We start from the raw sequence: 12,748 nt of genomic DNA on the forward strand, positions 1-12,748 counted from the left end.
AAAATAAAATTTATCTTAGAATTTATCATAGGCATATCGTGATGAAACTACAAAGACAAAGGGAATGTTGAAAGCAGCAAGAGAGAAACAACTTATCATATACAAAGTTTCCTCAATAGGATTAACAGCTATTTCTCATCAGAAGCCAGGGAGGCTAGAAGACAGTGCATTGACCTTAGAGTGCTGGGAGAAAAAGCCCATAAACCAAGAAGTTTATATCTGACAAAACTAACCTTCCAAAATAGAGAAATAAAGGCATTTACAGATTAAAACAATGGTAAGAAAATACTAAAAATACTAAAAAATACTAAAGGGAGTTGTTCAAGCTGAAATGAAAATACACTAGACAATAGCTTCAATCCACATAAAGATCAGTAGTTAACAGCAATTGTACAGGTAGATATAAAAGACAGTTTAAGTATATTTTTTTGTTTGTAACTTTTCTCTACTATATGATTTAAAAGACAACTGCCTAAAGCAACAATTATAAATCTATATTGATGGGCATACAATGTATACTAAAAAGTAATATATGTATATGACAATAGTAGTTCAAAGGAACGGTGGTAGTAGAGCTGCATAGGAGCAAAGTTTTAAAAAAAAAATTTGTTTATTTTAGGGAGAGGGTAAAGGAGGGAGAGAAACATTGATGCAAGAGAGGAACATTGATCAATTACTTCCTGTATGTGCCCTGATTGGGCACTGAATCTGCAGCCCAGGCATGTGCCCTGACCGGGAAACAAACCAGTGACCTTTTGCTTTGTGGGATGATGCCCAATGAACTGAGCCACACTGATCAGGCTAGGAGCAAAGTTTTGTATTAAGTTGGTACAAATTTTATAGTCCTAGGGGGGACCACTAAGAAAATAAGTCAAAAAATAGAGTAAAAGATTGACAAGAATTAAAATGATGTGCTAGAAAATATCTATTTAATATAAAAGAAGGCAGGATTGGGGTAATAGAGGGGAAAAAAACATAAGATATAGAAAACAAATAGTAAAGTGGCAGGCATAAATCCTACCTTTTTGGTAATTACATTACATAGAAAAGGATTAAACACACCAATCAAAAAGCAGCGATTGGTGCCCTGGCTGGTGTGGCTCAGTGGGTTGAGCGCCTGCCTGCCTGTGAACCAAGAGGCCGGTCAGTGGTTCTCTTTACAGCCAGGGCCTGTGCCGGGGTTGTAGGCCAGATCCTGGCTAAGGTAGCAATGTTTCACTCATACATCTACATTTCTCTTTCTCTCTTTCTATCTCCCTACCCTTCTCTCTAAAACATAAATAAAATCTTAAAAAAAAACCCAAAACCCAGAGATTGGTAGGATGGATAAATTGCCATGATCCAACTATATTTTGTATACAGAATTAAAAGACACACTATTAAAAGACACACATAGGTAAAAGATAGAAGAAGATATACCATGTAAACAGTAACCAAAAGAGAGCTGGGATGACCATTCTACTATCAGACAAAATAGATTTTAAGATAAAAATTGTTCCTAGGTGCAAGAGGTACCTTTTATAATGCCGAAAGGGTCAATCTGTCAAGAAGATACAATCATTGTAAACATACAGGTTCCTAACAACAGAGACCAAAAATATGCAAAGCAAAACCTGATAGAAATGAAGGGAAAACAGACAATTCAAGAATAACAGTTGATTTCAGCTCCCCACTTTCAATAAAAGATAGACTAAGCAGAAATCAAGGAAATACAAGACCTGAACAACACTAAACCAAGTGCCCTAATAGCCATCTATACAACACTTCATCCAACAACATAGTATACACATTCCTCTCAGACATGGAACGTTTTCCAGGATATGTTATGGCAAACATACATTATGGCATAAAACAAGTCTCAATTAGTTTACAAGGATTGAAATGATAAAAAGCTATGAATCAATTAGAAATCAGTAACAGAATGAAATTTGGAAAATTCACAAATATGTGGAAATTAAACAATACATTCCTAAATGACCAGTGTATCAAAAGAAAGAGAGAAATCACAAAAGAACTTCGAGCAAAAATTGGAATTGAGATCGATCGATCCCTGAGAGCTTCAAAAGGTAGTGTTTGTGTAGAGCACAGTTTGCAAAATACCATTCCTGGGGGACACGCTGCTCTGAAAACCCTGCTGGCAGGGGTCACGGAGCAGGGGCCACGCGCAAGTGGGCTTTATCCCCCAGACCCTAGTTCAAGACCTGAGTCTGACATGAAGGCATCCGCTCCTTGTTTTGATTATGAGATTTCCCCGGCAGGATCCCAGCATTGGGGTCCACACATCCCAATAGTGAGCCAGCAGCTGACTGTTGTCAGCCAACTAGTCAGAAATTGATTTCCTCCCTCATTGCTGAGGTATCTCACCTCCCTGGTTCTTCATTTGCCAAAAGGAAATGATATTGCAGCTTCAGCTTCTGGAAGTCCTTGCCTGATGTGCAAGGTGGGTTGGGGGTGGGGCGCGTGTACAGAGACTGGGCGATGGTATGAGGTTCTGAGAGGAGAGGGGGCTGGACTAGGTGTCCCTTGTCATCTGCTGCAATCCCTTTTCTGTGGTGTTTCTGAAATCCTATTGGCAAATGTCCCCTTGCTCCTTGGGGTTCCTTTGATGATCGTGGTGGGGGTGGGGGTGTGTGTGTGTGTTTCACATACACTCTCTTAGCTCTAGAAATGGAAGAATTTCAAGATCTTTATTTAAGTATATATATATATATAAAAAATACAGTACGTCTCATGCACCAGTGTGGTCAATATATAGTCATTATCCCTAGAACAATCATGACAATGATAGGAAATAGAAGGTTACAGGAATTTGTTTATTCAACTAAAACAACTGAATTAAAATTGTTAACCTAAATAGCAACCTTATTATGCAAAACAAACAAACAAATAAACCCCACCTTATATGTTTGTGAGAGCTAGAAATGTCTAAGTACTATTAGTAAAAAAAATTACAAGAAACTAGTTATTGGTTAAAAATAAAGTCAGTGTTATCTACAACCCCTGACAAGGGAGGGGCCTTGCCGGAGTGGAAACCTTAGTCATGACCAAGAGTGAGCTGGAGGATTTGCCTCCTTTCCTGCCACTGCCTCTGAGTGATGCCCCTTCTCCCAGCTCTTTGTTCTAGGAGGTGCCATGTGTGGCTGGAAGTGGGAGATGCACATAGGACTACAGGGCTTGGGCAGGGCAGAGGCCGTGCCTTTTGCAGGGTGTGCCTGAGGGATGGGGTCCTGCTGGGGTTCCCTGAGATGTGGCAACAACGAGGTGTAAAGGCAAATCGCGTGGCTCCATTTTGCAGCAATGTTTGGGTTTGGACATTGGCCAGAGTTGCTCGTTGCTGTGGGTCATATCTTGAGTGCCTCTCAGTCAAGAGATAAAGAGGAGAGAGAAAAGAGCGAGTGTGAATGCATGGCCAGGCGAGGCAGAGATGGGAAAAGCTGTTGCGCTCGGGAGCATCTCTTCTCACTTCCCAGGCAAAACTAGAGGAGTGTCAGGGAGTCTCACACTGGGGTTGCCACTGCGCTAGGCCCTCTCCAGGGAGTGTGGGTATGGAGGGGGCCCTCACCCTATGGTCTGTCATATGTGGTCTCCACTGTCCCTCCAAGATGAATTCACAGTTGCTAAAAGGTTCAGCCAGCCGTTTCCCTGACTTCGGTTGAATTTTCAACGCTCAGTGCAGTGCAGTTGCAGGTGTGATGGACAAGTGAGGTCACTGAGGACCCAAGGTTGGGAGCTGCCAAGGCCCCTTCCTCCCTCGTGACGGGCCTGGGGAGGGGCCTAGGAGTGGTAGGAGCCTTGGGAGGGTGTTAGGAAGGTGAAGCAGGGCAGGCACCCTTTGGGCTGGGCTGCAGAGAGTGCCACTGCAGGTCATGTTCCCATGCCCTCTGCTCCCCACAGACGGGCACCAGGGCTGCACCACTATCACCAAAGGGTTTAGGGCCCTCAGGGGAAGACCTCTCCCTGGTAATTGAACATAAGCTCTTTGAGGAGCCAGAGAAAAAGTCGCTGAGTCGGGCCTGTGGCCCTGGTGGTGGGTTATGCGGACTCCCAAGCCAAGCAGAACCCTAGCTTGGGTTTTCCAGCATTTTGGGGGTAGCCATCCCCGAAATACGTTCCTGGACATTTCAGGGGCCTGCAGTCTGTGAGCCAAGGTGATGAGGTCCCTGGGACCCACAGGGAAGGGCTGCTGGGCTAGGTGTCGGTGCTGTAATTCGGGGGCTCAGGGGCTGGTGTCCAACGGCTGGGGCTGCAGTGGTTTGGGTCCCCAGGCCCAGAGGCTCGCAGCCCCTAATACCCCAGCTCCTCCCGGGAGTCCGTGCTGTACAGTTCAGCCAACATCTTGAACCTGGGCCCCCAGTCGTTGAGGAAGTCATAATCGACATCCGAGTCAGAGGAGTGGGTGCCCAGGGAGCTAAGGGACTCCGCGATGGACTCGGAGCCCTCGTAGTCGAACAGGTGCAGCGTGTCGTAAGGCAGGCCGCTGCTGTCTTGGTCCGCCTGGTCCTTCTTCACCTCGATCACAGTGGCCATGTCCCCGGGCTCTCCGGGCTTGGTGAGGGGCGCGTGCCGCAGCGGCTTCTGCACCTGCGCGTACACTGCTGGCGGCACGTCCCGCCTGGGTCGCGGGGGCTTGGCTCCACCGTGGCGCGCAGAATTGAGCACCGACACGTCGTAGCTGGTGGTGTCCATCTCGCCACCGCCCTCCTCGTCGTAGGTGACCAGCTGCTCATGAATCTCCAGCGCGCTTTTGCCTTGGGCACGGGCTTGCTTTCGGAGCCGCCGCCGCAGGAAGATGAGGAGGGTGATCACTGCGAGCAGCGAGCGAGCGGTTAGAGGGAGTCAAACGCGGCTCCGCCGCCCGTGGTGGGGGCCCTCACCCTCCTGCGCCCTCCTCCCTTCCCTGGGAATTCCTCCGACTGGCCAGTGAGACCCCAGCCCCACACTGGTTTGCTTTGGTCCAGGTCCCTGGTGGGTCCACCTCCCTGTGTGGGAGTCTCTGCCTCACCCTATGCCCGTGTGGTCCTGACTGGCGCTCACAGCCACTGGTAAGGATGGGAGGAAGAAGGGTACAGAGCTGGCCTCCCTCACGTTCATTCCCTCCTTCAGCCCCAGCCTCATCGGCCTGCATCCTCCTCCCCTCCCTTCTCATACTGCTGTGGAAAACCCTTTGTCACTTCTGAAGGCCAGCAGCGGGCCAGCGGGCAGGGCAGAAATGGGGAGAGGGTTGGAGCTGGGATTGGAGCGCAGAGATTCAGAGCCATGGCTCCCTCATGGATAACAGGGGAGCTGGCAGTCAGGGCGCTCATCCCAGCAGCAGCGGTCACTCTTGAGCACCTACTATATACATGCTGGCATGATATTGGCACATTTTCACGTTATCCCACTCAAGGTAGGTATTCGTATTTCACTTCAGAGTTAAGCAAACTGAGCTCAGGGAGGCCGAGTGACCTGCTGAGACTCACGGTCAGGCAGAGGTGAAGGTGCTGGCCCTGTGCAAGGCTCCGAGGGGTGTGGGTGTGTGAGAGTCTCTAACCCCTGAGCAGGGGTGGACCGTGTGGTACTGGCTCCTAAAATGAGGCTCGGATCATCCCCAGACTTTATCCTTCTAGCCTCTTGAGTTTCTTAACACACTATTACGTTCATAGATAAAGTTGGGACACCCTCTCTGAACCTCAGCTTCCCTGTCTATAAAGTGGAAATGATGACTTCTCTGCTCTGTTTATATCTGGTAAGGTGGTTATAAGGTTAGTACAATTCTACACGTGGTGGCCATGCTACTGTCATTATTATTCATCATTACTCAGAGGGGAATCTGGGTGTGGACCCTCCGCCACGGAAGCCCTCCAGAAGAGGAGCACACGCAGGGGCCCTCTCAGGGGGCTCCCGGCAGGAAAGGCCTGGGGTAGATCGCGTGGGTCCCATCACTGTAGGGCAGAGGGTGGCCTCCGGCTACCTGAGGGTGTCCTCAGGAGGACCAGCCCCTGCCCCACCCATGGCAGGTGACATGCAGGAGAATTTGCGCCTCTGGGAGGAGCCCCCGCGACCAACTGGTGGGAGTCGGTGGATAAACAGGGGCGGTGAGTGCCACACTGCCTCCCAGGCCCCAAGGGGAGGAGGGTCCAGTGACCCACGGTGGCAACTTGTGTGGAAATGCCCTTTATCCTCTGCCTCTGTTCCCCATCTCACGACCCCTCTTCCTTCTGGGCTTCCTGGGAGTACCTCCTGAATAAAACACTTGCACCCCAATCCTTGTCCAAAATGCCTTCGGAGGCCCAAACAAGAAAAAAGATGTCAAGGCAGAAGGAAGCCTATGAAAGGAAAAAAAAAGAAAGCTCCCAGAGGTCATCTAAATTAGAAGTTTTTTAAATTTTGCATTTCTTTCCAAAAGATGAATGGGAGCCCCTGTTTTTAAAATAGATTTTATGTAAATAAATTCCTAGAACAGTGCCTGGTACACAACGAGTATTCAAACTACTTCCCTCGCTCCCCGCTTGTCCATCCCCATCCTAGGGGATGTGCCTAGGGAGGTGGAGCTGGCAGTCCCATTTCCCACAGCAGCTCAGGGTGGGGTACCGGCCCAGGGCTGCACTGTGCGCTGGGGGCAGGGCTGGGCCTGGAACCCTCACCTCTTCCTCCTCTGGAGCAGCCCCCTCGGTGTCCCCTCCCCACCCTCCCGGCACTAACCTGTGATGGTGAGAATGCAGAGGAAGATGGCTACCAGCGCCTGGATGCTGATGCCCAGCTGGGCAGCTGCCTCCTCACAGAAGGTGAACTCGCCACGGTCGTTGCACTTGCACACCACCACGCGCAGCGTGTTAGTGCTCGTGAGGCTCGGCCTCCCGTTGTCCGAGATGAGCACGGGCAGGTCGTGGACCTTGGTGTGCTCCCGGTCAAACTGCCCATACTTGACTCTGATGTTGGCCGTGTTATCTGGAAGCACCAGGCCTCAGAGTCAGGTTGTGCTGCTTGGAGCGCCCGTCCCCTTGTCCACACTGACAGTGTGGCCTGCCTCCTCCAGGGAGTCCTCCCTGATTGTGCCAGCCCATGTGCCACCTGGGGTGCTTCTGTGTCCTTTTCATCCCTTGCCTTTTGTTTCAGCCAATTGAGCACAAGTCTGTTCCCCCAGAGAGCCAAAACTTTGGGCAGCAACTTGGACTTAGCTACTAAGAATGGCTTGGCCAGAATGTAAAATCCTTGCTTTCTATTTCTGTGGACAACTGATAAACCTGACCCCTCCTTCCCTAACTTTACTCTAATAATAGGTGACTCTCTTTCAACTTAATTAATGAATGTACTATTTCAGTCTTTCAGAAGTAATCAGGGGGAAAATGAAATTTTAAAAAGCCTTTTAGCATCAGGCTAACTTCTGAGGCTCTTGCTGTTATGCATGCAAATTGGTTAGAAAGTAAAAACAATGCTTATGTTCCTGGGGGCAATGAAGAAAAGATTACATACAGAACTGAGAATATCTGAGGCGGCCTGGAATTGGGACTGGGCTCTGGCCCAAATATTGGCTCTCCTCTCCTAGCTCCGGTCAATGGCTTCATGTACAGAATTCCCCAGGGAGCTTTCTAAACCTGCTGATTTTCACAATCCCCCCCCTCCCCGCCTCCACCACCTTCTTGCTTTTCTTCCCTATCCCCTCCCTTCCACATTTCTGAATCAGTGGCTTCTGGCAGAGGTCAGATAATCTGCCTTTTGTAGGTTCCCTGAGAGGTCACTATGCTGATGGTAAGGGGTGGGCCTGGGGGATCCCTGCTCCAGGATTTGGAGGGGGAATTTGACCAGCTGTGTCGGGTTGGCCTGCTCAGAAAGCCAGCTGAAAGCAAAGGAGGCCATCTTTTTTATTTCAAATGAAAGCCAGGTACATTTCATAATTAAGTAGCCCTGCCTATTATAATTGAGAGTAAATGATATAGGCATTGGCACTTTATGGGAGAAATAAGAGATTTTTTTACTAGAGTCATTTAAGGCTATAGTGGGACATTCACGCTCTCAGTGAATCCAAGACCAACAAGCTTGCCTCCTGGTCACACATGGGTGTCTTTGGAGTATCGCTTAAGCTGCCTGCCCCACTGCACACCCCCTGTGAAGTGGGATTGAGGCGGACCTTGGTGATGGGGTGGTAAGTAGTTTTGCTATATTACTTACTAATAAAGACAGCTGAACATGGAATGGTCTGTCATTGATTGTCAACCCGTCCTGGCTCCCTTCCCCGCCCCACAGGAGGCTGCGGCTAATCCTCTGGGTCTGCCCCTACTCTCAGGAACCCCACTTCCTGACCTTCCTTAATGGTTGCAAGGGCTGTTTCCATAAAGGGGTCCTCATCAACCACAGTTTTGTCTGTCAGGGACAGGCAGGGATTCCACCCTGTGCTAGGTGAAGGATTGCTCTATTTAGATTTAAGGGAAATTTTTCCCTCCTATTTTTTTTTAAGGAAGCTGCCGAAGCCTAGGGAGACCAGACCTGCCTACTGTTGGCTGGAATTCAATCAACTCAGCAGGATCCCTCTCCTAAGCACATACTTGTTGGAAGCTCTGATTGGCTACTACTGACATCACAGGGCTCTCTGGGCTGTGATTGGTGGACCAGATTCTGTCCCAGGCTCCCCTGGTGGTAAGTAATTATTGTAATTGAATTAAGACAAAGTTTTCTGTATCCTTGGCATTTTGGATTTCACATTTCTGGTTGTGACTCCTTGGGAGTGACCTCAAAGTTCCATGACAGAGTAATCTGTAATTGTGCTGAACTGAGATTCTGTGTGAGAAGGAATCCCTTGGCTAGTTCATGAACAGAGCTGACTGTTTGCACCCTATATCTATTCTGTGCACCTAGCATCTTACGGGGAATGGCAAGCCATGTGGACTTGGTCAGGGCACCTCTGACCATTGTACAGACCAAAAAGGTATGTGGCAGAAGTTGTGCAAGATGTGCCATAACATGAAAACCCCAGTGAGGGCCTGCCGCCAGTTTGTTGGCTTGGTTCTTGTCCCTGGCATATCATGACTGACCGCCCCCAACCTCCCCCCCCCACCCCCGCTGCCAAGAACCAGGCTAACTGCTTTCGTGCGTACATACTGTGATTATCTGTGAGGGTGAAGTTGGTGTCTTCGGTGCTCAGGGAAAATTTGAACTTCACGTCCCTTGGCGTTATGTCCTTGTCTGTTGCTGAGATTTGCACCACCAGCTGGAGTGTGGAAAATGGGGGATGGTCAATGATGATGCCGAGGTGGCCTGGGGTTCAGTGATGGAGACTTTGGGTTTAGACTTGACCATGGCTGCCTCTCACTTGGAACACTAACCTAAATCATTGCCACAGATATATTCTTTGTACCAGCCCCCTCCCCTCCGTGTAGTTTCTCTGAGCCTCAGTTTCTCCATCTGTAAAGTGGGGATAATGATGTCTTTCCCCAAGGCTGTTGTGCAGGTTACATTAAGCAGCCGACTGGGTGGGAGGTGCTGCCCCGAAGCCTGTCCTGGACGGTTGCCCTCCCACCTGAGCCAGACTCACCTTGCCCCGTGGAGCGTTCTCGCACACTTTGGCATCGTAGTCCTCGGCAAACTCGGGGGCGTTGTCGTTCTCATCCAGAACTTCGATGTGGACCTGTACAATGGATTCTTTGCCTGTGGGGGTCCCTGAAGGGGGAAAGGACTTGTCATCATAGTTGGCTCAGACGGTGTGTGAATGGGATTCCTGGAGGGGTGCCCTTCCAACAGGAAGAGGGGACTGCGGACCCCTGGGAGAGAGGCTAGGGGTGGGGTTCTGGATGAAAGGAGTGGAAGAGGTAGGGCCTAAGCTTCATGTACAAGGATGCTTCAGTTATTTGTAAGAGTATAAAAGTAACTTAAGTGAATTTAAAATGGCTTTAATTAAATTAATTGAATTAAGTAATCATTAAACTAATCTAATGATTTGATTAAGTAATTGAATTAATTTGAACATGTGTAATTTATTAAATTAATTAATTATGAAATGATTTATAAGGTAAACAACCTAAGTGAGATTGGGTTAATAAAGAATGGACTTTAAAAGAATGGACTATGTGGCTATTTAGAATGCCCATGTAAATTACATTTTAAAATGTAATTAAGAAGAAGACATTTTAGCACCCTGAGAAAATGGTTCTGGGAGAAATTTAAGTAAAAATGCGGGATGTGAATTTATACAAATATTGTAAACTAACTGGAACATAAAGAGCCCCCAAAGCAGGGTAATCCAAAATCCACGATAAGGAGAATCGTTTGGCCCTTATTCAATGCATATTCCTTCGCCTCTTTTCTGGCTCACTGGATCTGAACCTCCAGGTAGTGGTGTGAGAAGCTCTGTGTTAAGAGGGGCCCTAAGTGATTCTCATTACAGGGACATCGGCATCCTGTTTGTTGGCAGTGCTTCTTAAACCATACTGTGCGTTAGATTCTGATTCAGTCTGGGGCCTGGCATTTGGCCCTTACAACAAGGTCTTAGAGGATATGGATGCTCCTGGTCTATCCACACTTGGGGATGAAGGCTTTATAGCGTCCCAGCCAAGCGGCACTTCAGTAGGAGTTTATGATACCTCCAGAGACCCGCCATGATAGATTATGACGATTTTGAATAAATGAGGGAAAGGAGAAAAGGTACCCTGGCAGATGGGGCTACTTACCACTGGGATACAGCTCTTTGGCCTCCACAGTCAGGTTATACCAGGGGTAGACTTCTCTGTCCAGTTCCTTGTCGTTGAAAATGTTTCCCTGCTTGTTTACTTGGAAGAACTGGCCCTTGTCACTGGTCCTGCGGATAAAGTATCTGCCCAGGGGAAAAGAGATTCATGACTTTCTAATGTTCTTTGCTGAGTCCAAATTCCTAGCACGACAGACAAGGCCCTTCAGGATCTGTCCCTTGCATTCTCCTCCGTCCTCCTCCCCTGCCCATCATACTCTACCATCCAGGGGGGTTCAGAGTAGTGAGGCGATCCCTCTGATTTTAGCAGTGTTGCATCACTGGACTGCGGGTGCAGCCTGAGACTCCTTTGGTAGCACTTTCGGGGCTGAGGCAGGGGCACTGTCCTGAACTACACTCCAGCTGGGATTGTTTTTTGTGATGGGTGAGAGGATACTTGGGAAAGATCCAGGAAGAGATAAAGAAGGAGCTGGGAGGGATAAGAAGTGAGTGAAAGACAATTAAGTTTGTGAAGTAAAAATTCTAATAGAAATCAAAAACGAAGGCAGGACTAGATGAAAAGAGGGAGCAAAAAATATATAATTATATATATTTGGAATATTCCAAATATATGTATTTGCCACTACTGAAGAAAATTCCAAAACAGGTGGAACAGAAGAAATGACAAAAGGTATAATAAGAGAAAACTTTCCTGATTTGAAGAAAGGCCTGCGTCTACACATTTTTAAAAAGAGGCCACTGATATTAAGCATAATTTTAAAAAGAGATCAACATTTAGATATATACTCTGGACACTTTTGAATTTCAAGGCTATACAAAGAAACTGAAAAGAGTCCAGACAGGAGAAAGTGCATTCTTATAAAGAGAAACTAGATTCACTTTAGAAAATCCCTATAAAATTAAATGCTAAACCACATTGATAGTAGTTTTGGAGCACAGTGTCTATAATATGAGTATTGTATGAGTACATCTAGGTGTTATGAACATAAGAAGGCAAAAGAACTATGGTATTTCTAAGTATGCAAGAAATGAGGAGGTATGTCGCCCACAAAGATGAATCCTGGAAAATATTGTTTTGAAAACTTCATCTAATTGAGAAATGTCTCAATATAAAGCAAAGACTTTGTGTGAGAGAAATTAAAATGAAACTATTGATTTATTATTACACACAGAAAGCAACGGGGTGTGTGTGTGTGTGTGTGAGAGAGAGAGAGAGAGAGAAAGAGAGATTTTTAACCAGAAAATATAATTCCAAGAAAACATAATTTTATAGATGGAAGTAAATCTCACTGACAAAAATAAAAATGAATGTACTATACCCAAATATTTAGGAGAAAAAAAATAGATTGTGGAAAAGAAAAAAACCATTACGTTTGAGAAATTGAAAATGTAAAACAAGATAAAAGAAGTAAAATTAAATATTTATGATGAAAAATGTAAACAGGTTAAACACAAGGCATTCCAGTTTAGATGAAAAAGCAAAGCCAGCTACATTGTATTCTTGAAAGACAACTTAATGCCAAATAACTGAGAAAAGTTAAAAGTAAAGGATGGAAAACTCATGTCAGGCAAACACAAATAACATGAACATAGGATTGACAAACTTAACATCAGGCAACGTGGAATTGAAGGCAAGATATTTAAGCTGAACAAACTGGGTATGTCATAAGGATGAAAGGTACAAGTTGTAATGAAGGTAAAATAGTTATAAACCTTTGTGAACAATATCAACATTAAAATACACAAAATACTCTAGGAAAAAGTGAACACAAATACACTTGGATTATATCACAAAACAAGTTAGAGCAAAAATACAAAATACCCTACCACTTGCAACTGAAAAGAAAAAATAAATCTCTTAAATAAACCCTTGGAACGATGAAGATTTCTTGTGATAAAAGTGGTCATTACAGACTATTTAAAATAGAATGGCTATAAAAACAGTAGACCCAGAACTTATGAGATGTGGCCCAAATGGAGGGGAATATTTTGTCCTTAGTAAGAAGACCTGACACCATAGAAACATTAAGTCCTCCAAAATTGATATATAAACATGAGTCTCATTAGAATTCCAGTGTTTTTTCTTTAACC

At 46.3% G+C, this 12,748-nt stretch overlaps 1 protein-coding gene across 2 annotated transcripts in view; it reads right to left on the reverse strand.

Annotated features, from left to right (window-relative positions):
• Positions 1 to 2,728: 2,728 nt before the first annotated feature.
• Positions 2,729 to 12,748, reverse strand: part of CDH5 (cadherin 5) — a 36,686-nt gene continuing 26,666 nt past the window's right edge. For both annotated transcript variants that reach the window (XM_054579357.1, XM_054579358.1), the window contains exons 8-12: positions 10,641 to 10,783; positions 9,509 to 9,633; positions 9,076 to 9,184; positions 6,682 to 6,927; positions 2,729 to 4,805 (exon numbers count right to left, since the gene is read on the reverse strand). In XM_054579357.1, the coding sequence (XP_054435332.1) occupies positions 4,285 to 4,805; positions 6,682 to 6,927; positions 9,076 to 9,184; positions 9,509 to 9,633; positions 10,641 to 10,783 (1,144 nt within the window). In that variant the 3' untranslated portion in view covers positions 2,729 to 4,284. The remainder of the gene's footprint in view (positions 4,806 to 6,681; positions 6,928 to 9,075; positions 9,185 to 9,508; positions 9,634 to 10,640; positions 10,784 to 12,748) is intronic.

This window comes from Pteronotus mesoamericanus, unplaced genomic scaffold, assembly GCF_021234165.1.
Source record: "Pteronotus mesoamericanus isolate MK-2021 breed Mesoamerican mustached bat unplaced genomic scaffold, CSHL_Meso_final contig_52, whole genome shotgun sequence".
Classification (NCBI taxonomy): Eukaryota; Metazoa; Chordata; class Mammalia; order Chiroptera; family Mormoopidae; genus Pteronotus; species Pteronotus mesoamericanus.